The following is a 26,471-nucleotide window of genomic DNA, read 5'->3' as shown; positions in this document are numbered from 1 at the left end:
GACAGTTACAGTGAAAGCACTTGCATAGACTAAAAGCCTCGGGAGTTGTGGATAAAGCTGAATGGGAGAGATGACAACAAGAAAAGAGTATTATTAAAAGCCACTGTCTTGCCTAATTTCTACCTTCTCTTATATAAAAATCTATGACACGGACAAAATGGGCATGAGATGTTCCTCGTACAGCTTCATTCACTTCATGTGTATTTTGTTCTCCCCTTGCTTAAGTATGGAGAAAGTCAAAACGTAGAGGAACTGATCCTAACAATTATGCTATCTGCACAGAACGGCTATGATGACATCAGTATCGTATTGAGAAATCTTATTCCATCCTGAATTTGAAACAAATCTAATTAGATTTTCCCAACACCAACTGTAGGTTACCCAGTAGATTACAAGATAGCAGCAGAGGACAAATCAAATCAGGTCATGGATGTGGACAGTTTAATTAGTTCAACTGCAACATTGCTAGCTGGAATTGGGTTGCATGTGCATTATAAACATCATGTTGGAGATTCGCAAACTGTTTTGACTCCCAGTCCATCTTGTACCCCTACATCATTTGTCCTGCTTGGGCGGGTGTGTGTGTGTGTGTGTGTGGACTAGATGACCTATAAGATCCCTTCCAACTCTGATTATCTGTTATCTGTTAAAATACTGGTTTATAATGTGGAACCTTTGCTAACTTGGAAAGAGACGCCCATAAGGATTATCTGCCTACACACAGTATGTCCCTACTTTAGCCTTTACATCTTCCTTTGATCTTATGTGGATGAAGTGTTGAGGGAAAGTTTACAACAAGGTATGGAAAGTTAGAGACTTCTCCTGGTAGTTTCCTTGATATTAGCTTTGATTTAATTGGGTGCTGTAAAGTCAGTGCTGACTATTAGCAATCACACAAATGGACCTTCTCAGGGATGATTTATCCCAAGCCTGCTCTTCCAGTCAATTCCCCCTTTCTGCATTTGAAGAAAGGGAATGGAATTGTTGAGGATTTGCAGAGAGGTCTCGTCAGTCAAATGCAGAAGCCTCAGGAACAATTCTGGCTAAGGGACTGGAGCACACTGCTCACCCTCGGGTTAAATTGAAGGACTCAGGCTAAGCCATTGTTAGAATGAGATATTTTAAATCAAACATATAAAAAGCAGCAGAAAGAAAGCAATTGAAAAATTGTTACACACCCACAACTTCTATTATCTATATGGAGTCTATACAGAAATCCCAATGATTAGGCAGCAGGTTTTTCCCTTGCTTTCATCTTCCCTATTTCCGAACAGTGTGATATCTCAGTTTTTTCAGAATCATAGACTTTGACAGAACAAAGAACTATGTGACAGGGATCAATTGCTTTAGTGATTCTGAACTGCAAAATCTGAACAGAGGTGGAAAGGGAAGAGCATAGCATTTGCTTCTAGTCTAAGACTGAAAGCAATAGGTGAGTAGATACTATCAAAAGGGCCCCTCTACAGATAATACAAATGTTTCGGATCAAAGGGAGACAGAAGGAGGACAGCAGATCCTGGGGCCTGTTTAAACAGCATTATCATCTCCATCTTTGTAAAAATCCAGCACCTATTTCACTGAGCTCTTACTTGTCTGGCTTGCTCTCCTGTCACTGCAACAATATGGCTGATTCCTTTAACCGCCTGCTTCTCTGAGATGATGGTGAAATCTTGTACATCTCCTGCTTGCAGAAGGTGTCTGGAGAGGAGAGAAAGAGCAGCAAACAGGTGTTTTTTTTTTTTTTGGGGGGGAGGAGTCCGAAAGCCCACCTCAATACATATATTATATATAGTGTGTATGTATATATATATGTGTGTGTGTGTGTGTGTGTGTGTGTATATATATATATATATATAAATATAAATATATAAAAATAATATGGCATTCAGCTTTGTTCGGTATTTTCCCACGTCATTGTAGTTGTGCTTTTAAAGTTGTAGCGACGTTTCAGCAGAATCTCATCTGCCATCATCAGGCTTCTGATCAGGCACCAGAAGCATGATGATGACAGATGAGATTCTGCTGACATACATACATACATACATACATACACCCTTGGTTTAAGCCTATTAAAGAAACAGTAAATGGCAGAGACAAGACAGCCTCATGCGAGCCATGGCTAAAAGAAGGGTATCTCCCAACTTCTAAAGCCAAACCACCCAATCAGATTTGGTCAATAAATAGTTCATCTGAGCTGAACTTCAAGTGCTTGCAATAAATAAATAACCAAGAAGCAAAACAAAAACTAAAACCTGTTTTTTGACAGTATTTTTAAACTACCTGTCTCTTTGGCAGTAAGTTACAATGTATCAATTTATATTGCTAATGAAGGTTCCCCAGGTAAGAGTCTCAAGGGAGCTGCCAACTAAGACCCCTGGCAGCTTACAGTGAAATAGACAGCGCTGTGGCAGACTGCAGAAATTATTGAAACCTTGGTTTTCCCGCTGAAACTGGGAAGCGGACTGGAATTTTCGAGGAAACCCACTTTGCACTGTCAAGGCATGTACAAAACATCCTGATTTAAAAGAAACAGGACAAAAATACTCACACTCCACAGCACAGTTCCACCGAGGTATTCATTGCATGCTTAGAATCCTCAGCCAAGACCTTTTCAACTGGGATACCTACGGACACTACACGAACCAGATCGGGATACACCTGAAAGGTTTCAGAGAAGACTACATGACATGGCAAGTATTGGCTGTGCACCTGGTGAGCTGCAACTATTACACGGACATAATTATGTGGAAGATCGCAGCGCCCTTGAGAATGTGCCAAAGACCAATCTGCAGAAGGTCTGCACACACTATCTCCACTCATTTACCCATATTTCTTAAAGGTGGCAGTACAGCAGCACAATCCAAGCCTTGCCACCTTTCTTTATGTCAGCATCACATGCATATATAAAAGGACAGGGTTTAGATCACGCACTATGGCCATTAACACTCCTGAACAATTGCTGCTGGGAAAGATATTATTAACAAGTGGAAAATGGTTAAACCCAATATATTTTCAATAACAGTCAGCCAAATGTTGGCTACCAGTTTCTGAGATTCTCAAATTTTATGAATTTCAAAGGTTTCATTTTTCAGAATGCTCAATATTTTGTGGCTGGGAACTAAACCAAAGAGGGAAAGAACAAGTATTAGATGGAAATGGGATCCAGAAGCAGGAACCAGGTGGCATAACTAACTATACGGAAAGCATAAATACACAATATTGGCTATTTCAGGTGTTTTTAGTTCCAATATTTTTAGAAATTTAAACAATTATACATTATTTTGCAGGCCCATTTGGGAGTTATAGATTAACAGGCATAGAGGGGGCACATATGCTTTTCCCAACTTTGCATAAGAAGACAATGAATGTGTTTAGCTGAAAACAGCTACAGGCAAGGCATAAATGGGAATTCTGCACAACTGCAAGTCTTGATCATGCAGGAAATATAACTTCAGATGAATATGATTTTATTCTCTGTACAAACTTAGTTCAATCATTAAAGAGCATGATATAATGCTCTAAAATGTATTCCATGTTTTCCTATGGTTTTTATTAACGTTTTCTTTCAAATGTACAAAAAAATTAATCACAAACATTCACAGACACATCCTTTGATCGATCTATCCTGAGGTTAAAAAAAGCCTCATTAAATTAGAGATAAAAACCATCTAACAATTCTTTTTAGGTCAGAATTTTAATTTCAAAGGACCATGTTGTATATAATCCACAGTAGAATTCAGTAAAACATTATTGGAAAAATTATATGCATCAAAATGCAAAGCAAATGGGGTATCATTTTGTAATTTTGGACTCACTTTTAAAATGCATAATATTTATAATTGTTAGACATTTTGATTAAAAATACATTCAAGAACATAAATATTTACCCAGAAATAACTCCAAATGTCTCCAGAACAAAATGCCTACACTGGCTGAAGTCACTTTGGTTCTGCTTTTAGCTATTTAAGACTTTTTTCTTTAGTCATTGCCATCCCCCAAATTACCGTATCCAGTTTCCGGAGTCCTAGAACATCACTGGTCTGACTGAGGGGAACATTTCCTGTATAGACAGTTTCATTCCTTTTGATCATCTCTTGCACCACACTTTCTACCTCTTGCAGGTTCTCTGTTTTTATGCGGACCTGGTGAAGAAAAATATACTTCATCATAAAGATGCAATATTACACAACATGAAGATTAGTGTATTGTAGAATCCAAAAGAGTGGATGATTAGTTTCCAAGATTCAGTTTCAGGTTTTAACACTTACTAGATTTTTAAGCCTCCGAGTGCTCATCCCAAAACTGGAATGAATAGTTCTTGAACCAAACTATGTATAAGGTTTGTTTGCCCATGTACACAAATTCTGTGTAAGAGAATGCTAACAAAACTTACATTATTAGGCTTTTAGTGTGAAAACACCAAGTATTCACAATAGCAATTAGGATTAAATGGCAACTGATGAGTTGTTTTGTGCATGTTACACATAAGATATTATAGTTAAATGCTCCAAAACTAAATTGCCTCCATCACTCATCCTCCATTTATACATTGAATTTGGACCTGTGTAGTACACAATTCCCTCCAACTGTTATTTTAGGGCCTTTCCTCAATGCTGGGTACTATCCATCTGTGAACTGGCAAAAATCTGTATTACAAGACATTCATTCTTCCCATTGCTGATCCTATCTCTCCTTTATGTCTATATATCAAATTACTCATTAACCAAATTTTCCTCCAAGGTAAAGAATGACAAAATCCAACAGAATTTATATGCCCTGTTGGAGTCCTTACTTTTCTTAGAGGAATAAGGAGAATACTTGTGGTGAGATGACCAGCAAACAAATATAACAAATAAAAAAAAAAATATTGTTTCAATACCAGGACTGCTAACATTGACGGAAGTCCAAAGGCTGTCTCACTCATATGTTAGGACAGCGATTCCCAACCTTTTCAGCTTGCTGGACTGGTGGCGAGAGAGAGAGGGGGGATTGTTCCGTGTGAGTGTGCACATATGTGCACCCACTCTCATACAAATGGAGCTTTGTGTGCGCGCTCTCTCCACTTGCATGGCCCAGTTTTGAATGGGCTGCAGCCCGGGGGTTGGGGACCGCTGTGTTAGGGGACAAGATAGCAGATGTTGAATTAACTTTTGCAGCTCGTCTCTAGATGTGTTCCAAGTTTTCTTATCCTCCCTGCTCTAAATGTGGAGTACTTTGGGGATACCAGGCACCTTGGTGTTGACAACAAATCGCAGATGCTCAGCAGTCACACTGGATCCCTGTTGCTCTGTGCAGTCTCCCAAGACTTGGCGGAGTGCAAAGTTCAACAAGTGGGTAGCTGTGTGGTTCCTCATGGAGGCTAGCCTCTGGGCCTGAAAGCAAAGGCAAAGCACTGGATAAGGAAAACAGTATGATGAAGATGAAAATATCAGCAATAAAAATGAGAGTTCTGAATGCATAATGAAATCTTTCTGAACACATACAAAGCTATGCCGAATTTATCTATCAAAGTACCACCAGTCTAGGAATATTCTCAGCAGAGGTTTTTTTCCCCTCCAGCTTTGTTATCCAAGATCTGTTGCCCCTGGAGATACCAGATTAAAACAAATTAAGTGTGTCTTTATAATTTCCATGTTTTTAAGTTCTACAGCCCTTCCTTCTCTAATATTCTTGAATTAATTCATCAAGAACTTCTGGCCCTACAGCTGCTGCTGAGCTACAAGCCCTATCAGCTCCAATTAAAAGGGCAATGAAGGATGATGAGACCAATAGTTCAGCAATACCTGAAGATTCCAGGTTACCTTTAATAATGTCCAAAGAAACATATTTGTTTGTCCGTTCTTTGAGATAGATCAGATCAAGAAACAGACACTGCAAGGATTCCAGGAATGCTACTCTATTGTAGGGCATATTGACAGAATCTTGAATGCCTATTAGTTTTGGTCTGTCTGTTTTTCCTATACCAAACAGAATCAAAGCATGGTTATTTTTAGTTTCTTTCTTATGCCCTTCACCTTCTTAGGAATGAATTGCCATTTTTTCTCCCTTAAGGGCTCATCCATTCCTTCTTCAATATAATCTCTACATTCCTTTACATTTGTTACTAGAATACCAACTTCTTAGCTCTCTCTTCTCATCCAAGAGATCGTACATTATTCTTGTATAAATTTTCCTGTATCTGAAAGTCACCATACTTGTTTTCTAAGATATTCACTGTTGGATAATGATTAAACTTCTTGACACTCCAAATACTGCTTCTAGTAATTAAACAACTATTAAATAATTAAATTAAAAGAGAAGTAGAAATCTTGTCTTAAATCATTCTATGTGATGAATGTACTGATGTGGCAGTTTTTTTTCCTGTGATTGATTTACTAGCACACGCAATTTGCACCACCATAAAGTTCCTCTTAATGGCTTAATTAGAACTATGCATCTTATTAAAAACTGAGCATCTCTCACACTGGCTCACCAGCCCATTTTGAAGCATGAGCTGCTTATGAGTAGAATGCTTGAGTAATAATTCAAAACTACAGCAACTTTGCTTGAAACAAATTTTGTTGAGGCCTCTCAAAGAACTGCCTAAGCAGCCAAAATGATGGAATTTGCCTTAATATAACAAAGTTAGTCCGCTAAAAAACCTCTATTTGCATATCTTAGCTTCGCTTATTTTAATGGGCATGTAGTTGAGAATTGTTAGGGAATCTGCAGGGTTTTTTCTCTGTATCTTGAATGTAACACGCTGTCTTGGTGCTAAGCTGCATCATCTGTGTTTGTTAATCTTTGTGAGTTGGTTGAAAGGAAAACAGTGTTAGGGCAAAATCAAGAAAGGTAAAGACTAACATAAAATATCCTATACCTTACTCCTTTGAAATGTTTGTCATGGCCAGAGCGCAATATGTTTTACTAACTGCCCACCCAATAAAAACTGTTAGTATGGCATGTTCATAAACACACTGTTGACCCAGGAATTGCCCAGCACAGATTGTTACCTCATCCACAAAGAGGTGTACTTGGTCCCCAACCTTCAGGGTTTCTGAAATGAAGACTTCATGGATTACATAGCCACCAAATACTTGTACTGATTCAACAGGAAAAAGTACATCCTCAAAAGTAGGAAAAAGACAAAATTGTTAACACAGACACTTTGCAATTTTTGTGGAGCAGGTTCTTCTATTCTTCTATAGGACATTCAAGTATCTTAATCATTAACAAATGCTATTTATCAATCAACTAAGCTCCTGAATTAACATTGGGAGAAGTATAGATTAAGATCGGTAGAGGTAAAGCTTCTGTATTTAGTGCAAATACTACAGTGGTTAGTTTTTTCCTTCCTGTTTCCTTATATTTGCTATAGTGAAAGACTAAAAGAGAAGCAAGAAGATGTGGATAAGGAATAAACTGATGCTGTAGCTTGGAGACTGCAACCAACCAATGCATTTCAAGGAAGCTCATGCCCAGGGACATCAGGGAATAATTTCATTTCTGACTGGGAAAAAGCTTACCTGATGTCTGCCACACATCATATAGCCTTGATCAGATGCCTGACCACCCTGCTCAGCATAGAAGCAAGTCCTATCTAGCAGGACCCCACAGTGCTGTTTTCCTGAAACTTCTTCTTGAAGAGTCTGATCTCTATATAATGCTAAGACAGTGGCTTGGCATGGCTTGAACACTGCAAAGAGCAAGAAAAAGGTCATAGACTCCATTTCTACAAAGTGGTCTGTTCAGTGGAGCCACCTGGACAACAAGACAATTAGCCAATCATGTAGCACTGATCTGACCAATGCTCACCTATATTATTTCAAAGCCAAGTATTTTGGATAGTCACAGAGCACCAGTCCTCGCAGTATCCAAGAACACAAATATATTAAAATGATATTGCTATATATGGGAGTAGTTCCTTCTCTTTGGGAAAACTCTAGGAGACAATGGAGGACAGGTGGCTCTGGCATGTTGTGATTCATGGGGTCCTGAAGAGTCAAACATGACTTAGCAACTGAACAACAACAGTGCCTTCTCATGAAAGACCTTGCCAGTTTATGTAGTGTACTGCTGGAGCCTTAACAAAAATTTGCAGCTTCCACCAAATAGTTGAAGCTGGGTATGTGAAAAATCTAAGAAATACAAAGATTAATGGCTGTGGAGATATCACTCACAGTTCCCCACCTAGGTAATGACAAGGATATATTACTGGCTTTAACTGCATTAAATGGATTTAAATATGCATCGATTCAATGCATGTGCTATGATAGATTTTCTTCCTTCAAGTTCAATTCCCCAGCTCCAGGAAAGCTAAAGTCTCATTGCTCTACAAAAGAGGACAGCATATAAGAAACTACCTTAGACTAATATGGAATTACTGGATTATTTAGCCTAATTAGTCTGTTATTTATATTATTTTGTCTATTCTGGTTGGCAATACTTCAAGGTTTCTAGTTATGAATGATTTAGTGATATCATGGAACTTGCTAGATGTTGCTAAAAATAGGCTTCTTTCCTCTTGATCAACTGGACTCCAATTGTCTCATCCCTCCACCAGCCAACTCCTATGGTGATTGGTGAATATAACCTGATTAAAGATATTTTACTGTTTAAGTAAAAGTCTTCTCTTTTCCCTCACAGAATCCTACAGGCAAAAAACAACATGGAGGAAGGAGGCTAATATACCCCATGCTTTCCAAACAAGTGGGATTTGGATATATAGAGCTAACCTGGTTAGAGAGGAGGTGCTTCCTAATATGAGGAGTGGACAAATCAGAGCCTTCTACTGTCTTGACATCAACTGCTGGAAGCCAGTACCAAAATATACAGTAGACTATGTGATTCTCTTGTACATGGATTACATAAACTATATCCATTTGGAGGCAGCCATTTGGAAGCAGGCAGGACCTTCTGAAGGCTTCTGAAGATGTTGCCTGCTTCCAAATGGTTTCCAATTTTTTGTCAGAGGGAGAGGTGACTTGGGCTCTTTTTTTCACTGTGAGACAGATTTCAGCTGGAACACAGCTAGGAAGTCTTAGGGATGCAAATCATCTCCTTTTCCATCTTTAATACTTCACAAAACCAGAAAAGAATACTGAAATTAGCCTGAAAAACAATGACTCCCATGATTTGAGGTAGGTTTTAAGGGTGGAAATAGAATGATTTGTTTCCTTAAAGTCTGCTGCTGCCATTCTCCCACTTATATCACATCAACTGAGGAAAAAATGAATATAAAAAAATGTCTGCCTTGTTGTTTTGATGAAGTCACCATGACAACTGATGATCTACTGACCTCTGAAGTTCAGCAAGCAGAGATTCAGCCACCTGACCCCTCAAGGAGAATTTCCCCCTCCTCATTATCCAAGATCACTATATTTAGTTGAAGCTTGCAAGCATGCAGCATATAGATGCAGTAATAAAATAAGAAATGGCTGCCTGAGTGTATTTTTGTAAAATTATGCTGCTATTGACTTTTCAAACCAGGTAATGAGTCCAATTATCCTACTCTAACAAAAACATTTATCTCCCTACTGGAAAATAAGTCTGGTCTTCACAAAGGATGGTTGATCCTTACCATATTTCCCATCTTGTCCACGTTTATAGTCATACTTGGGGGAATCATCAGTAATGGGCACATTACGCTGCTGCAAGTGAGCCAATGAAAGCACATCCAGCTGCTTCCTAGAACTCTGGGGTTGCTGTTGCTGTTGCATCTTAGCATTGTGCTGCAGAGATATGGAGATGGAAGGAAAGACGCAGAGAGAGAAAACACAAGAAAGAGAAGCATCAATTTAATACAACCTGTACACAGAATTCTGAAGACTGTAGCATTTTCATAAGACTACCCCAATTTAGGATCAAGTCTAAGTTTCTGAGAATCTTTGTTCCCTTTTAAATCAACTGTTGGGGAGGTGGAATTCAATGATTACTATGAAATTTAACTGCAATCCAGTTTGCCCCTGCACACCTTTTAGAGGAAAAAAAAAGACAACTGTTAGCAAAAAACCCAGATCAAAATTAAAACAGATGTCAACAATATACTTATCTATTTTTATGCATTATGGTTTCAGCTAACAGAGGGGCTTTTTCAGTAAATTTCAAACTACTGGAGTGAACTCCTTGTAGTCTTCCCGATGTTGCTAAATTCCCAATATTCTTCACTGTTTTACCACAGGGGCTGTTGGGAGCTCCTTTTAGCTATGGCTAGAAAGGCACAGGTTGCCTATTTTTGCCTTAAGATTTCCCTAAAAGTAGCATTTTAAGGCATTGGTCAGAGGGGAAAAAAAGCTCAATTAGGATGACTCATAAAAAGACATATGTCAGCCTTACTTCAGCATGTTCCTGAGCCAGACGATCAAAAGTAGCAATGTCTAGCTGTACTCCTTTTTCTTCAAGCATCAACTTAATGAGATCCAGGGGGAATCCCAAATTTCTATAGAGAGACCAAGCTACCTCGCCTGTAGGCAAGAATATGAGCAACTTCAGCAACTTTCCTATGGTTAAGCATGTCATCCTAAAATGCAACATCTGCCATTTTTGATGCTTCCTAACTAAAATTTGAAATTGTAAAAAAAAAAACCTCAACCATAGGATAAACATTGACTGTGATTACAGAGATAAGACATAGGAAAGTTGCACATTAATTCCCATTAACCAGCCAGAATATCACTGTTTCATGCAAACATGGTAAAAGGAAGGGACAAGTCAAAGCTAGGCAGGTGGGCTGTACAAACGAGGCATCTATCTCATTACACTACATGTTGTACTTTGGCATCTAGCAGTGGTTGGTTGTGGGGAAAGGAGGCCCTTGCCTGGGAAGACTTTGGAATGATTCAATTTCTGGAGAGTTCGGTTTATAACTCGGCGTCCTTGCAAGAGAGAAGAGAAAAATGCTGCCTCGCTTTCATTGATGATATTCATAATCTGCAGGGAGATAAAAAGGCAAACTGAAGAGGCACAGAAAATAAATAAACCTGTCGCTTAGAAAGCAATTTATTACAAGCGTTGAATAAAAGATGAAGAGGCAAATTAAAAATTTGAATAGCCAAGCTCTTCAAGATATCTTGCTCACTCAGATGTAATACAAGCATGATGCATGCTCCTCACTTTTGTAGAATTCTACTCTCCCTGCAATCCTATGATCCAAATGGAGAAAAGGGGAAGAGTAAGAAATATGTAGAAGAAAAAAAAAGGCATCTGCTCTAGAAAATAAAATCCAGATTGCACACCCAGTTGCAAAAACCAGACATTGGTCTAGGTCAGGGGTAGGGAAACTTGGCTCTTTTATCACTTATGGACTTCAACTCCCAGAATTCCTGAGTGAGCCATAAAAGGTTCCCCATCCCTGGCCTACTGGTTTTTCAGTTGTGGGGGGAATCAATTTTTGACTTTAATGGGACTGTTTAATATACAGATGTAGGACATATGTAGCAGATTGGACACATAAGGAATTTGTCTTGGTGCAAATGCTCTTTGTGTACATAAAAGATACATTCATCAAGAGTCAAGAATCATCAGGTATAACACTTAATAATACTCACAGGGTACAATAAGCAATCAAATCATACTAGGAAACATTCCATATAAATCATAAGGATACAAGCGACAAAGTTACAGTCATACAGTCACAAGTGGGAGGGGATGGGTGATAAGGAGTGATGAGATTAATAGTAACAGTAGTGCAAACTTTGTAAATAGTTGGACAGTGTGGAGGGAATTATTTGTTTAGCAGAATGATGGTGTTTGGGAAAAAACTGTTCTTGTGTCTAGCTGTATGCTCATTAAGAGGGAATGGCTAAGGAAATAATTCCACTATTTCAGGCAATGTGTAATAATTAGAGATCAATACAAATTTTGAGTGCAGCAGCGGTAGCTGCTTACCTGCTCTGGATCCTTCTTTAGTTCTGGATAAGCATCTCCCTGCAAAAAAAAAAAACATCAACTCATTACAAGTCATTACTAGTGCCACTCCCACTTTTCCCCATCCTTAATTTATATTATATGGAATTCTTTGCTTCTGAAATTAGGATTTTGTTTTGTTTTGTTAGTCTCACGCCAGGAATGATATACTATAGCAGATTATCTTCCCCCCACCCCCAATTCTATACAAAAATAAAATCTCTGAATAGGATTAACACGAGTGACAAACAGCATTAGATGTGTTGACTTAATACAAATATCACAAAAGATCTTTCAGGCCCTTCATACTATTGGACAGAAACATTTCCATAAGCGCTGACTTTCAGTCAAGAAACATAGAATTCTGCAAACGTAGCTCTTTCCCGATCCAAGCCCTTTCATAATTCTGTTACTTCTGTACATTTTCTAGTTAGCAGAAGTGATGGGATATATGTCATTGGAATAGTACAACTGCTGCATTACGTACTATTTCTTCTAATAGTAAGACCACGTGTAGGACAATTAGGTAGTTTTAACACCTGCATTAAAAAACCCTGCTCTTTGACTTTGTTATATCTCCCACACTTCTAGCGACTAAGGGATTCCTTAACTGATATCACAAGGTAAATTATCTGATAAGGCAACAAATACAGCGTTGGAAAATAAAGCTAGCTCTGAGAAGTGTCTTGCCTAAGAAATCAATTCTAACTTACCAGAATTTCTCCTACAACAGGAACCAAACTCGCCAAGAACCCAGGTGGAGCATGGAGAACCTCCGAAGAAAATCGTACAGCCCTGCGTAAGATCTGACGCAGAACAAGCCTGCAGGGAAGAAATGTTTCAAAAAGAAATTAGCATTCTGAGTGAGTAGGGAATTTTACTTTTTCAGAAAACAGTCTTGAACACTTGCTAAAATTCCCACCAAGATTCTCTTAGTGTTTCTCTTGTTAGTTTTACAACTATATCCTTGGTATACTCCATGTATTGTATACTTTATGCATGCATTTCATGTCTGCTGCAGTCACTCTATCCTCCACTAATCTTTTGGAATTATTCAAAATTGTAGTTTCCATTTGTCTCACTCTGCTTCCTCTCTCTGTGTAACTTTCTCTCTCACAACATCAACACAACATCAATATTCTCTAATCACTCACTCCCTCTGATGACCCAGAGTGTACCACAAACGTAACAAAATCCAAAATGTAAATGTCCTTTAATGCCTCCAACTTGGCCCCACTGTTCAATAATACTCAGTTGGAGATAAAACGTACTCAAAAATAGTTTTCAAAAGAAAGCAATACAGTCTGAATTTAACGAGCAGATAGAGGTGAAATAAAAAAACAAACAAACTACAATGACAAAATTTCCACAAAGGAACAGAAGTATTTACCAAATTCAAGGAGATAACAAGGCACAGTCTGTTGGAAGGATGCCAACCAAGATAACTTCAGACCAAAATAAAACACGCTTTGTTTCCAGCGTTTGCCAGTACGCAGGTCCAAACTCTTATGCAGTTCTCACACCTGCAGCCCATGAAGAGGATCAAGGCCCTCTCCTCCTGAGTAGACCACGTCTCTCCCTTCTCCTCTCTCCACCCTGCGTGCCCTAGGATGGATAGGGGATGGGCCTGGGTCCCATCTGACTGCTCAGCCGGCCTCTGCTCTTCCCCAGCCTCCTCCACAACCTCCGGAGGGACACTTCCACTCCCAGTCGGCTGTTCCTCTTCTCCCTTAGAGTCAGTCTCCACCAGGGGTATGACACTCCCAACCTTTCTCCCCCTCATTATTGGACTTTTTCCTTACTCGGCACCATCCATGCCTGGGAAAATCCCATCCGCTATGCACACAGACAAGGCACGCACATGATCTGCCACCACTCTGTATGCCATGTTCACTCCACCCAGGTCAGTCTCGCCAACCAAGCCTTGGTAACCAGGTCCACCGCAGCCCTGAAAGATAATAGAAGACACTGAAAAAAGGCACACAAGACTATTGCATGTTCTATTACTCCAAGTTGCACCGCTTTTCGTTCTTTCTTCTCTTTCTTTACCTTTTTCTCCTTAAATGTTTAAATGGAATGTTCTTTAAATGTTTATGGGATTTTTTTTAAAGAAAGGGAAGACCAAAAATATTTCACTAAACTAAAATGGGCCCATTCCCCCATCTCCACACAACACCCAAAACATATTTGTGAAGTCTAATGCATTTGTAAGTTCATTCAACTGCTTCTGTGTCTTTTAACATTCTACCATCTATCTTCTGAAAAGATCCAAATAAAAGATTTTCCTGTTTTAATAGTTTACAGAGGGGGTGTTATGTTTGAACTTCTTTTAAATCAACTCTGAAACACTACACACCAATAATGGCTAAGTTTCCTGAGGTTTAATATTGCAGTTTTATGCCTTACCAAATTCAGTGGCACTTACTTCTGTGTAGACATGTAAATTACTACTGCAGAAAAGTAGAACTGATAGCTAAGAGGGGAAACTGCACCTTTTCACTCAGAAAAGAAGCATTCTAATGCTATCAGAGTTGGTCTCTCAGTTTGAACAGTCAACAAAATACTTAAGTCATTCAAGTGGTTCTTTTAAGGCTACTGCCAGAAAAGAAGATGCAGCAACTTTGGATCTCTTGACAAATAAGCATTCTAGCATATCCACAATATTCAGACTGATGAACCTTGGTGAGCCTCAAGATTTTGTTGAAATCTAAATCTCATAAATACCATCCAGTGATCACAGACATTACAATATAAGATCAAGTGGACCAGAGATTCCCGTTCTTACTCCAAGAAGATAGTGCTGTACCACTGTGATTCTGTCACATTAGTCTTTCTCTGACTTGAGGCGTATGATGGCAATTGGGACCAGAATGGCCATTGCTAAACAATATCATTGTAAAGGACAATTGCATTGCTTTGTGATGGCAGTCCCAGTTGCTTTGTTTGTCCCAGGACTGTTAGGTGAGGAAGCTTCCTGCTGGCTTCTCACAATCAAAGTCAGTGGGTAAACTGGCAGGAAGTTTTAAGTCCAGGTTGATTGGCAGGTAATTGGTTGCTGTCAGGCGGGGTAGGCAACAAGAAAGTGTGTGAGACTGCAGAGGAGGGTTGAGGATGAGATGTTGAGGTGTTGGGACTGCATGGAAGGGTTGAGGATGAGATGTGAGGGGGTGCACAAGAGATGTAGTAGGAGTGTGCAAGAAGCACAGTGTGAGTCAGATGCGCAAGGAACACAACAAGGCTCAGGAAGTGTGTACAGGCAGCATGGCACAGGTCAGGGAGGGTGCACAAGGGTGTGTGAGAGACATAGTGCAGATCAGGAAGAGTGCACGAGGGTGTGCTGTAGTTCTGGGCAGGTGCATTAGGTTGTGTAAGAGGCATAGAACAGGTCTGGACAGGAGCACAACGGTGTTTGAGAGGCATGATCTGGGTTGGGAAAAGACTGTGGAGTGGAGTAGCAAGATCCATGAAGATGTTCTTTAGATACATTTCAAATCAATGTAAGTCAATGCAATCATAGTCCTTAACTGGAGACTACTAGGTAGACTGTATATACAAAACTTCAAAGTCTCGGTAGAACCACACCAGGCTCATCATCACCTTATGGATGGCATCCAGGATTGGGGTGAAGAGGTCAGTGTCATAATTGGAGCGTTTGTTCTGAAGAACTGTCATCAACCTTTCTAAGCCCATTCCGGTGTCCACATGATGCTGAGGCAGATGGCGTAAACTCCCGTTGGCCTCTCTAGAAATGTATCCGTTAACCAACCAAGGAAAAATGGTAAACATTCATTAGAGGCCAAGACTTGTTTTGCTGAAGGAAAAGGAATGGCAATGCTACAAACGATTAAACTGAAATTGGAGAAAGGCACCAGAAAAACTGATGAGGACAGACTAGATGACCAAGATTAATGGGTTCTTATCGATCATAGATTAGGACAACCTTTTACTATCACTCTATAGAAATAATCTGTTAGGTAAGCAAAGGCAAAACCAGTAGCATGAGTAAATGAGTAAGGACATAATTTCTTATATGTAGTTTTTCCAATGCTTTATGCTACCCTTTTCTCTCTTAATTTCTTTTTTCTTTTGGTTTCTGACACCCTCTTCTCTCTCGTCCAAGAAACAGGCTGCAGGAAAGGGACAGATTACTCTTGCTAGAGATCTGGGTTGATCTACCATTGAAGGCTTTTGAAATCAGGACACAAGCTGTGATGGGGGCTTTGGGCTGAAGGTTGCAAGCTCTGACAGCATCAAAATATTAATGCAGAAAGTACACTCCTCAGGGGCAGTACACAGAGTGGTAGGGTAAAACAAAGAAAAAGGCGTTTTAAATTATTTTGTAGATGATGGGGAGATAATGGGCAAAGTGGGTACTTGAAGACTGCAAAGATCTTGCCAATCCACATGAAATTAGTGCAGCCCTCCAGCTGATAAATGACAATATAATTGGGATAACAGGGAGAAGAGGAAATATATATTTAATATAAATAATTGGACTGATAAAACAATACAGATTAGTGTAAAACTTATGACTATTTATTTGTTTAAAAATTGTATAGCTGCCCAACTTAACAAACTGCATATTCTATGGCAGGGATCTTCAAACTTGACAGCTTTAAGACTTGTGGACTTCAACTCCTAGAATTCCTGAGCTAACATGACTGGAGAAGGAATTCTAGGAGTTCAAGTCCACAAGTCTTAAACTTGCCAAGTTTGAAGAGCCTTGTTCTATGGTATGCAAAATTGTGTTAGGAAGTCAAGTTATGGCATTTATATAAAACTCTAGCAGTAACATCATAACACACCTATTGTACTGTATGAAAACGAGGTTCCAGATCTCCACTACATCAGGACTGCCCTGATTCACGAGTGCTGCTGCATTTCTTCCACCACCTATATGATCATAATGGATTTCTGTGCAGGGTCCACAAGGACCAGTGTCACCCATCTCCCAGAAGTTATCTTTCAGGTGAAAAGGAAGAACGTGGCTAGGGGGTACACTGAAAAACAAACGAAGAACAATAATAAGAAAGGAACAAGCAAACAAGCAGAGCAGTTGGTGAGTGGAAAGAGTAAACCCATATTTTCCTTCTTTTTTCCCAGTGCCTGGATCTATGAACTTCATGGGCTGGAACTCAGACATTTCAAAATGGGAAATCGGTTTCCAGGCTGCCAGTTTGCTGGGGTGGGTGAACTCTAACTGGTAACTTAGACATGGTTCATTCATTCTGCTAAATCACACATCATCTCTACAAATCAGAGGCTGGTTTCTCAACACATGCTAAGTCAAATAAACTATTGTATGGCACAATATGATACATACAACCCATTCCTCCTCCACTTTACAATGATGGCCTGTACTGATGAATGCTACCGAACAAGATGAATAATATTATGGTATTCAGTTCATGCTTGCTGCATGCAGTGGTTTTGGTCTTCTTGGCATGTCTAAGGATCAGGATTATGCAATCCTTGAGCAAATTGGGGTAAAAATCAGATAAAACCATGTGAGACATAAAACAAGGCTATAAACTATTTCAGGCAATGCATTGACCAGTGCCTCTTTCCTAGCCCATTGTCCAGCTACCATTTATTTGCTGCCATTTATTTCCATACTGAAGTAGGTTTACAAATATGCCTCCAAGTCTTTTCACTCTATTATTCCAAAGAATTCCTGAGAATTAATTATTCAAAAATGAATACTTTAAGAGTCCTTCCAGATGGAACATTAAAGGAAGATTCACAGAGTAGGTTAAAACGTTGAAATATTGGGTGTCTGCTTTCAATCTTCTACCTATGGAACTAACAAAATATGAGAACTGAATACAAATTTCATAGTACATTTTTTCAATAATTATATGTGTACTCTGAAATGCTCATTACGTTGTCCCAGCAGTGATAAAATCTTTTAAGGCCAAAGTTTTGAGCCAGTTATTATATGATACCCCATTGCATTTACACAAATATATATTTAACCTATGCTAAGAAAACAAAATTGTTGAAATAGTTATTCCTCATGAAGATATATCATAATTTCCCAATATTTGTATAGTGTGCATGCCTCACATAAAAGACTCTTCACAATGATGCAAATTGATATTATCCATTAAGTTGATGATGAGTATATATTCCTCCACCACCCGACCCCCATATGAATGCCATACATGCTTACGTTTGAACTCGGAAACTGGTTCTTATTTGTGTTACTTCAATGTCAATTGCATACTCACTGCTGTATACAATTAATAGCATTCATCAGGTCACTCTTTAGCTGCTTGCACTATTAATAATCCACCTGTTAATACTTCTAAAACATTGGCAAAATATCTGTCACAGAAACAGCTTTTAAAAGTCATCTAATTCCCACTTAAATGTAAATTATTGTTTATTTTATTTATATGACTTATATCATTTGAACATATATATCAGAGTTGGTGAACCTTTTTGGCACTGAGTGCCAAAATGGGAGTGTGTGCATGCACGGGGGAGAAACCTGAATAGCAGCTCCCCAGCTGGTCTTCCCATTTCTGGCGCACATTGTCACATGAAGACCAGCTGGCTGGTGCACCTGCGCACGCCAGGACCCAGAAAAGCAAAGGGCGATGGCTACTGTGCTGAGAGAGCTGGATCTACGTGCCACTTCTGGCACGCATACCATAGGTTCGCCATCACGGGTATATATTGTTTTCTTTTGGACCATGATAAAATACCTTCAAAGTTTCTAAAATTTATTTACTTTCATTTTTTTATAAAAAATACTTACCCAAGCGTAAGCCATATATCCCTACACTCTTCATCAGCATTTAGACCAAGGGAGGCATCACCTCCAAAATAAGTGACATAAAGCTGATCCCTTGGAATTTCATAGACTTGTGTCAGGAGCTCCCATGCCATCTTACATGCTTCCTCCTAAAATAAAGAAGTATGGAAGCAATGAAAAATAATAGTTAAATGTTTGGGTAAGAAAACAATTGCAGATGCTCCAGAGGGAACAGACTATAAAGAGTGATATTAACTGCTTGTAGCACAAATCAAGGACAACCTGGCGAGCAAATAAAATGAAATACGGAATTAAAGTGATCTGGGAGAGCTTTTCCCAGTCTCTTGCAACTGGATAGATAACCTCGGATAGATTACTCTCTTCTCTAAGCTATTGTGCAGGATACTCTAAATTATTTGAAGATACAATATAGACAGATAAACAATTAGTATCATTAACAGCAGACTAGAATTCTATAAGGTCTTTTTGGCTGTTTATTTGTATACAGTTGTTTATATAATGTTTTCCCAGACCAGTGTCCTCTGGATGTGGTATAGTACAACCCTCAGCATATCTAATCAGCAAACCTATGGTATCTAAAAAAGATGGAAGTTACACTCCAACACATTGCAACCCACAGGTTGAAGACAACTGGTTTAAAGTATTCAGATCAGAAGTGGGAGCACAGAAGTCTCATCAAGTCAATATGAGTGCAAACAGCAAAACCTATTCACTTTGCAATTAGACAGTTTCCTTGACTTGACTTATTCTTCATGTTTGCGTAAAGTGTCATGTTTGCATAAAGTGCACAAATCAGAATAGCCTGATCAACTAAGTTCTTCCTCAAAAAATATTATTTCCACATGCAGAAAATCCTTTGCACTGAGAAGCCATAGCAACTACAACGATTGTTTTACTGTTCCAATTTACGGTGCAGTTTAGAAACAAATATGTCACAAAGAAAAAAAGGTAACTCTGGATCATGTTTAGGTCACATTTAGTTACAAATTAAATTAACTACAAATGGACCATTTTTTAAAGCAAGTGTAACAATGCCTTACTTTGAAATAATCACCAAAGGACCAGTTCCCGAGCATTTCAAAGAAAGTATGGTGATAAACATCTCGACCCACATCCTCCAAATCATTGTGCTTTCCACCTGCCCGCACACACTTTTGGGTGTTCACAATTCGGCGGTAACGTTTAAGCTCACTTTGAGGATCTGCTGTGCCCAGGAAGATTGGTTTGAACTGGAAATTCAAAGACAATTAGAAAGGAAATTTCACAAATGAGATATTTGGCTCACATAAAGAGAAGGATTTCTATAGTGGGAAGGCACATTCTCTTATCACTCAATAAACCAAACTTAGTACTAACCATGATTAAGGGAAACTAGCAAACATTTCTCAGTCAGTACAGCAAACCCAGCCAGCCACATTCTAACAGTTCTACTATTCCAGATACTTTTCCTTTTGTGGTATCTCTGATTTCCTGGAATCATGTTGTTACAATTTAAACAATGTTTGCAATGATCACATAAGAAACAGTCATCATGCATAGCATGTAAGAAGCTCACTCTTTTCCCAATCCCTTTCTTTCAAAATATTATTGTTATTCCAAACCCATGGATGCAGAAAATCAAATTGAAAGAGGCTGCTCTGTGTTTATTCTTCCACCCTACCACCCTACTTTTTTTAGAGCAGCAATGGCTCCTTATTTATAAATCCATCAATAGTTCAGATTTGGATATACACTGGGCCATTTGGTAAAGTTCTCAACCGTATTTCAGCCTATAGTATATGTTTGAATGACACTGCAAGCCAAAGTACAACATAACTTAGTATGTCATGCAAGTATGTATTGTCAGTCTCACATATGCACACAGTGTGCTCAGAATACCTGAGAACAGGGCATTATTTTAATTTAACACTGATCTAATAAAATGGTGACCTGAAGCAGCAACTCTCTGGATCCAGTCCATTAACTTAGCTACCCATTATGCTGGTTCCAGTGATGCTCTTGAAAAGCAAATTTATATTAAATAATGTTAGATAAATGTGAATCACAACATAATGCATAATGGCATATGAAGCTTACTTTATTTTTATCTAAAACATTTTAAATCCAGTTCTCAAGATAAAAGGTGCTAGAGAGAAGAACATAAGACATTCTTTCTGAAATATCCCAACTGCAGTTCTCAGTTGCATTATGATGCTTCTTATTCCGACTGCATATTTTCCTTCTGCTGAACATTTTTTCTCCTTTTTACATTTCCAGAAAAAATATTCTAGAAGTCTAAAAAGTTGTAAAATGCAATGCAGCTTTATGAGCAAATACACATTTATTTTTTTTAGCAGCGAGAAAGATGTAAAACGATGGCACCGTAGCAGCAGCATTTACACCAGGAAAGAAAAGAAATTCCAAAAAAAAGGGAACGAGATAGCATCCGATCAGAGCCGTCAAGGGCAACGGCGGAACCCTTCTGCGAAGCCTGTTCATTCCGCGCCCTGTTTTGGGAACGTACCTGGTTCATTCCCGCGTTCACGAATAGCAGCCCGGGATCGTTTCGAGGCCTCACAGAAGCCGAGGGAACGACTTGATGTCCGTGCCGCTCCTGGAAGTACTGGAGGAACATCTGGCGCACGTGTGCGGAGGACAAGGAGGCGGCCGAGCGAGCTTGGAAAGAGCTGCAATGCCAGTTGCGGGGCATCCGGAGAAAGCGTCTCACGCAGCCCTGCACGCCCGCCGCCATCTTAGCTGTGGGCGGAATTGTGGGAATCGGAGAAGGGGGCGAAGCTTGCGAAGTGACACCGTCGGTCTGTGTATGAATGCATGAGAGCGCCAGCTCCGTGTCGAGTGGAGGACGTGGAATTGCTGTCCCAATTTCTGAAATTACAGTGATCTCTCGGTAAAGCAGGGTTTCTGCATTGCCGCCCTTGGGGCGGTGCAGACAGAGACCACATTCAACCTTTTAGTTACATTGTTGCAATGAATCCACCTCTCCCAAAGTTTCCTTTGCATTGTGTTCAGGTTGGTGTATATGGATTTTTAGGACAGGTACGTACGTTGAGGTTACACTGAGGGAAGGGCGATGGCAAGAAAGTTAAGAATCCCCGTTTTAAAGGGATTATATAAGCATATTCAATCAGATCCCTCCAATGCAAGGTTGTGGCTCATTTTGTTACCTGTCAATAGGTATGAGAAAATGGGCTTCTCTGGGGGAGTCCGGTTCTCAGGGCATGCACTGCCATAACCATGATGTGGCTCATGAGTTCAAACAAGATGACATTGTTTAATAAAATGGGATCAGCGCACGCCCTCTTCGTTAGATTTTAGCAGTGGGAGGAGGAGGGAGGTGGTCAGCAAAAACAGTGGAAGAGCAGCTGTTTGGGATCCTCAAATACACTCTGTGGGTGCTCCGTGGTAGTGATCAGCAAACATGCACAAATAAAAGCTTTCTGCAGAGTTGCATCAGTTCCCATCCTCGAAGTTTAGGAAAGTTATATGGAACCCCTCTCCTGTTCTGCTTTTTTTTTTAAAGTCCTTTGCTTTTGCTAAAAAGTTAAAGCACTCTTGATTCTTTGTCTTGGTTAGAATATACTCATTTTAGTCTTGAAATCCGATAGATAGAAACACTGTAGAAATGCAAAGAAACCACTAGGTTGCGCTGCTTCAAAGGTCTGTGTTGATTCTAAAGATAGAGGAACTGATTGAACAAAGCTTGTTCTGGAAGAATGTAAATACTGAACTGGAAATGCTAGTTTTTGAGTGTGTGCTTCAGCCCATTTTCATTCTGATTTTAAAGCGGTCTCAGATTTTTTTGAAGGTATATTAAAATGTAGTTTCTTCAAATTGAGCAGATTCAAAAGCCAGACAGCGCCCGCGGGACTTGAACTGCTAGGAGCTAGAGTTGAACACGAATTTAACAAATTGTGAAGGAACCGCTAGGCTAAGCTGGCTCGAGTGCTAATTCCTGTTTAAAAAATATAAGAGACAACTCACCAAGATTGTAAACGTAATAGAGTAAAGAAGTAGGGATTTGCAAATGATGTAAAAGGAGGACTGGAAATTTTATTTTTAAAGCATGTGTTCCAGTCCTTTTCCATTCTGATTTTTAAATTCTTTCTTGTTTTAGGAAGCATTTCAAAAATGTGTTAGAGTCAAAAAGCCAGACAGCGCCCACGGGACTTGAACTGCTAGGAACTAGAGTTGAACACGAATTAACAAATTGTGAAGGAACCGCTAGGCTAAGCTGGCTCAAGTCATGCTTTCTGTTCAGAAGATATATGAGATGACTCAACAAAGTTTATACAGAGATGATAGGTTAAAGAAGATTAATAAATGATTTAAAAGCTGGACCAGAAAATGTATTTTAGTGTATGCTCCAACCCTTTTCCATTCTGATTTTTATTCTTTTTAATTTTAGAAGGAATTTTCAAAAATGTGTTATAATCAAAAAGCCAGGCAGCGCCCACGGGACCTGAACTGTTAGGGAGTAGCAGCTGAATGACTACTGAATGAGTAGTTACTCAGATTGCGAAGAAACCGCTAGGCTAAGCTGGCTCAAGTGCTAGTTCCTGTTCAGAAAATATAAGAGACGACTCACCAAGATTGTAAACATAACAGAGTAAAGAAGTAGAGATTCGCAAATGATGTAAAAGGAGGACTGGAAATTTTATTTTCAAAGCATGTGTTCCAGTCCTTTTCCATTCTGATTTTTAAATTCTTTCTTGTTTTAGGAAGCATTTCAAAAATGTGTTAGAATCAAAAAGCCAGACAGCGCCTGCAGGACTCGAACTACTAGGAACTAGCAGTTAAATGACAATTACTCAGATTGCAAAGAAACAACTAGACTAAGCTGGCTCGATTGTTGATTCCTGTTCAGAAAATGTAAGGTATGACTCAACAAGAATTGTAAGCTAATAACGATGTAGAGATTGATGTAAAAGCTGTCCTTTCCATTCTGATATTTATTCTTTTTCTGGTTTTAGGATATATTTTCAAAACTGTATTGCAATAAAAAGCCAGACAGCACCTGCAGGATTTGAACTGCTAAGAATTATCAATTCATAAAAAATTACCCATATTGCAAAGGAACCTGTAGGTTAAATTGACTCAGGCGACATTTAAAAGATATGACTTAGCAAGATTTAGATGACTTACAGACTATGGGATAAATATTCTCAGATGATGTAAGATCTTGATTGAAATATTTTTTAACGTATATTTTTCTTGGTTTTAGGTTTCAGGAAATATTTTCAAAAATATTATTTGATTAAGCCGAGCCTGTGGGACTTGAACTACTAAGAAATAGCAGTTGAAAAACAATCTGCAAGCTGTGAAGGAATCACTAGGCTAAGCTGGCTCAAGTAGTAATTCCTGTTCAGAAGATATAATAGACAACTAAACAAATTGTGAAAGTAATGGAATAAAGATTCTCAAACGATGTAAGAGACTGAGTGGAATTTTTTTAAAAAAAAAAGTATATTCCAGTCTTTTTCTATGTTTTTACCCCTCCATGTTCAGTTTCAGGAGATATTTTCAAAAATATTTTCTAATCAAATTGAGCTGATGAAAAATATATGTTGAATTTTCTTTCCACATATAAATAACAAGAAAAAAGGCAACAAAACAGTTGGTCCACTAAAGAGAGAAGATGGCAAGGATGTAACAGGCACTAGAGAGAAAGCAGAGCTACTTAACTCATTCTTTGCATCAGTCTCCACGCAACCCCCCTCCCTAAAACCTAACCTACCAAACATAACTGTAAAACATAGACTAGAAATAAAAATTAAAATAAGCAAGAGAATGGTAAGAGAATATATATCTGATCTTGATTAATATAAATCACTGGGACCTGATGGATTACTTCCCAGAGTTCTGAAGGAGCTGGCAGATGTTATCTCAGAACCATTATACCAGAGGTGGTATTCAGCCAGTTGACAGGTTCTGGAGAACCGGTAGCGGAAATTTTGAGTAGTTTGGAGAACCAGCAAATACCACTTCTGATTGGCCCCGCCCCCATCTAGTCTCAGCCTCCCGAGTCCCAGCTGATCAGCTGGGTCTTCTTTTGTTGCCCTGCACAGGAGAACGGAGCTGGAAAGCAGGTTAGTGGGGTGGGGAGGGAATGGCATTTTGCAATAACCTTCCCCCAGGAGTGGGGAGGGAATGAGGATTTTACAGTATCCTTCCCCAACCATGCTCACCAAGCCATGCCACACCGACCAAGCCACACCACTCCCACCAAGCCACACCCACAGAACCGGTAGTAAAAAAAAATTGAATACCACCACTGCATTATACCATATCTTTAAAAAATCCTGGAGCACTAGGGAATTATCAGAGGATTGGAAAAGAGTTGGTAGGGTTTCCATCTTTTTTTTTTTTTAAACAGACCTAGGAAACTACAGACCAATCAGCCTAACATCAATACCTGGGAAAATACTGGAAAAAATAATAAAAAAAACAGATCTGTGTGTCGCGTTGAGCGACCGGTCTGTTGTTTCGGCTTTCTGGTTGATTGCTGAATTCCTCTCAGAGAATAACCCTCGCAAGGGTGAGTTAGTCCTCGCAAGGACGAAGTTTAAAGTAACCCTCGCAAGGGTGAGAAAATAGTCCTCGCAAGGGCGAGATAGAGTGGGACCCTCGCAAGGGTGAGGCTAGGCAAGACTCTCACAAGAGTGATTGCCAAGCAAGCACAAGAAATAAAACACACAAAACACAAGAGATCTTAAAATGAGGCAACACTTTGAGCCTGGGGGAGATGGGATTCCCTGGCTGCCCTGGAACAGATGGAAAATGTCCAGGGCTTCTCTCTTCTTCTGCTCCTTTCTCCCCCAGGCTTTTTGCTGTCCTCTTTTATTGTGCTAATTCAAGGGAGGAGGTGAGAGAGGGAAATTTACAGGAAGGTAAAGAGATACAATGTTAATCTTTTTAGACCAGTCTACCTGACATGAGCCACATACTCTGTAGCTGCTATTTTGTAACTGCTATAGACAGGCATATCTTCTTGGAATACACATCCTTTGTCTGAGGTTAATCTTTTTATTAACTCCCTTCCTGTCAGTGCTTTTTCCTTCTATAATGTTCTGAACTGAATACGTGCCTTTTAGCAAGATTTCTTCCTGTGGAAAAATACAAGACAAACCAAGATAAAATAGTAACAATTCCTCCTTTTCTTTATTTTTGCGCTCATGACTCTAGGTAGAGTTCTTTCTCTTCCAGAGTAGTCTCACAAAGGTGGCAACAAGCCCTTCGGTTTGTTGATGCCTTGCTGAACCAACTCATACGAGGAGAAGTCCTCATCCCCGAGTCGTGGCTGGACCGAGTTAAGAAATTTTCTTTGGGAGAAAAGAAGTTATTAATGTCTATTTCCTCCTCTGACTCTTGGTCAGAGTACCATTCCAACAGCGGTTTTTTGACCAGATCTTTTGATTCAATGCTGGATGTAAGAAAGCTAACTGTTTTTGAGTATTGTTAATTTCATTGTCAAGTGTTTTCAAAGCGATCCCTCAATAATTTTAGTAAACGTCCTATTACACATGGACCAATAGTACATGCAAGAAGCAATAACACAAGAGGACCTATTAAGGCTGATAAGAGTGTTGTTAACCAGGGAGAAAAATTAAACATGCTTTGATACCATGACTGTCCTTGTTGTCTTTCATTCTCTCTATCCTTCAACCGTTTACGTAATTCAGCCATGGAATCTTTAACAATTCCTGAATGATCAGCATAAAAACAACATTCTTCTTTTATTGCTACACATCTGTGAACATTTAGAATAGAAACAAAGTTATAACTAGTAGCCAGCACAGGTTTGTTGAAA

General features: G+C 39.2%; 1 protein-coding gene and 1 long non-coding RNA gene across 3 annotated transcripts in view; one reads left to right on the top strand and one right to left on the bottom strand.

Moving 5' to 3' along the window:
• Nucleotides 1-21,431, bottom strand: part of AARS2 (alanyl-tRNA synthetase 2, mitochondrial) — a 33,060-nt gene extending 11,629 nt beyond the window's left edge. For both annotated transcript variants that reach the window (XR_015743939.1, XM_087935292.1), the window contains exons 1-17: nt 21,168-21,431; nt 19,705-19,893; nt 18,647-18,792; nt 16,689-16,883; nt 15,481-15,625; nt 13,686-13,831; nt 12,597-12,705; nt 11,866-11,904; nt 10,797-10,908; nt 10,315-10,442; nt 9,560-9,710; nt 7,506-7,675; nt 6,993-7,106; nt 5,232-5,372; nt 4,005-4,142; nt 2,549-2,658; nt 1,590-1,698 (exon numbers count right to left, since the gene is read on the bottom strand). Coding sequence is in view for 1 of the 2 variants with exons in the window: in XM_087935292.1 (XP_087791418.1) it covers nt 1,590-1,698; nt 2,549-2,658; nt 4,005-4,142; nt 5,232-5,372; nt 6,993-7,106; nt 7,506-7,675; nt 9,560-9,710; nt 10,315-10,442; nt 10,797-10,908; nt 11,866-11,904; nt 12,597-12,705; nt 13,686-13,831; nt 15,481-15,625; nt 16,689-16,883; nt 18,647-18,792; nt 19,705-19,893; nt 21,168-21,395 (2,370 nt within the window). In the remaining variant the exon portion in view is untranslated. The remainder of the gene's footprint in view (nt 1-1,589; nt 1,699-2,548; nt 2,659-4,004; nt 4,143-5,231; nt 5,373-6,992; nt 7,107-7,505; nt 7,676-9,559; nt 9,711-10,314; nt 10,443-10,796; nt 10,909-11,865; nt 11,905-12,596; nt 12,706-13,685; nt 13,832-15,480; nt 15,626-16,688; nt 16,884-18,646; nt 18,793-19,704; nt 19,894-21,167) is intronic.
• LOC148127631 (uncharacterized) lies at nt 21,399-24,090 on the top strand. The gene is made up of 3 exons (XR_015743947.1): nt 21,399-21,700; nt 23,383-23,538; nt 23,886-24,090. It is a non-coding gene; the product is annotated as an uncharacterized LOC148127631 (long non-coding RNA).
• Nucleotides 24,091-26,471: the final 2,381 nt, after the last annotated feature.

This window comes from Pseudonaja textilis, chromosome 1, assembly GCF_049901715.1.
Source record: "Pseudonaja textilis isolate UNSWEBS1 chromosome 1, rPseTex1.2, whole genome shotgun sequence".
In the NCBI taxonomy this organism is placed as follows: domain Eukaryota; kingdom Metazoa; phylum Chordata; class Lepidosauria; order Squamata; family Elapidae; genus Pseudonaja; species Pseudonaja textilis.
Note: the sequence above shows the minus strand (reverse complement) of the source record. Positions and strands in the feature narration are given on the sequence as shown.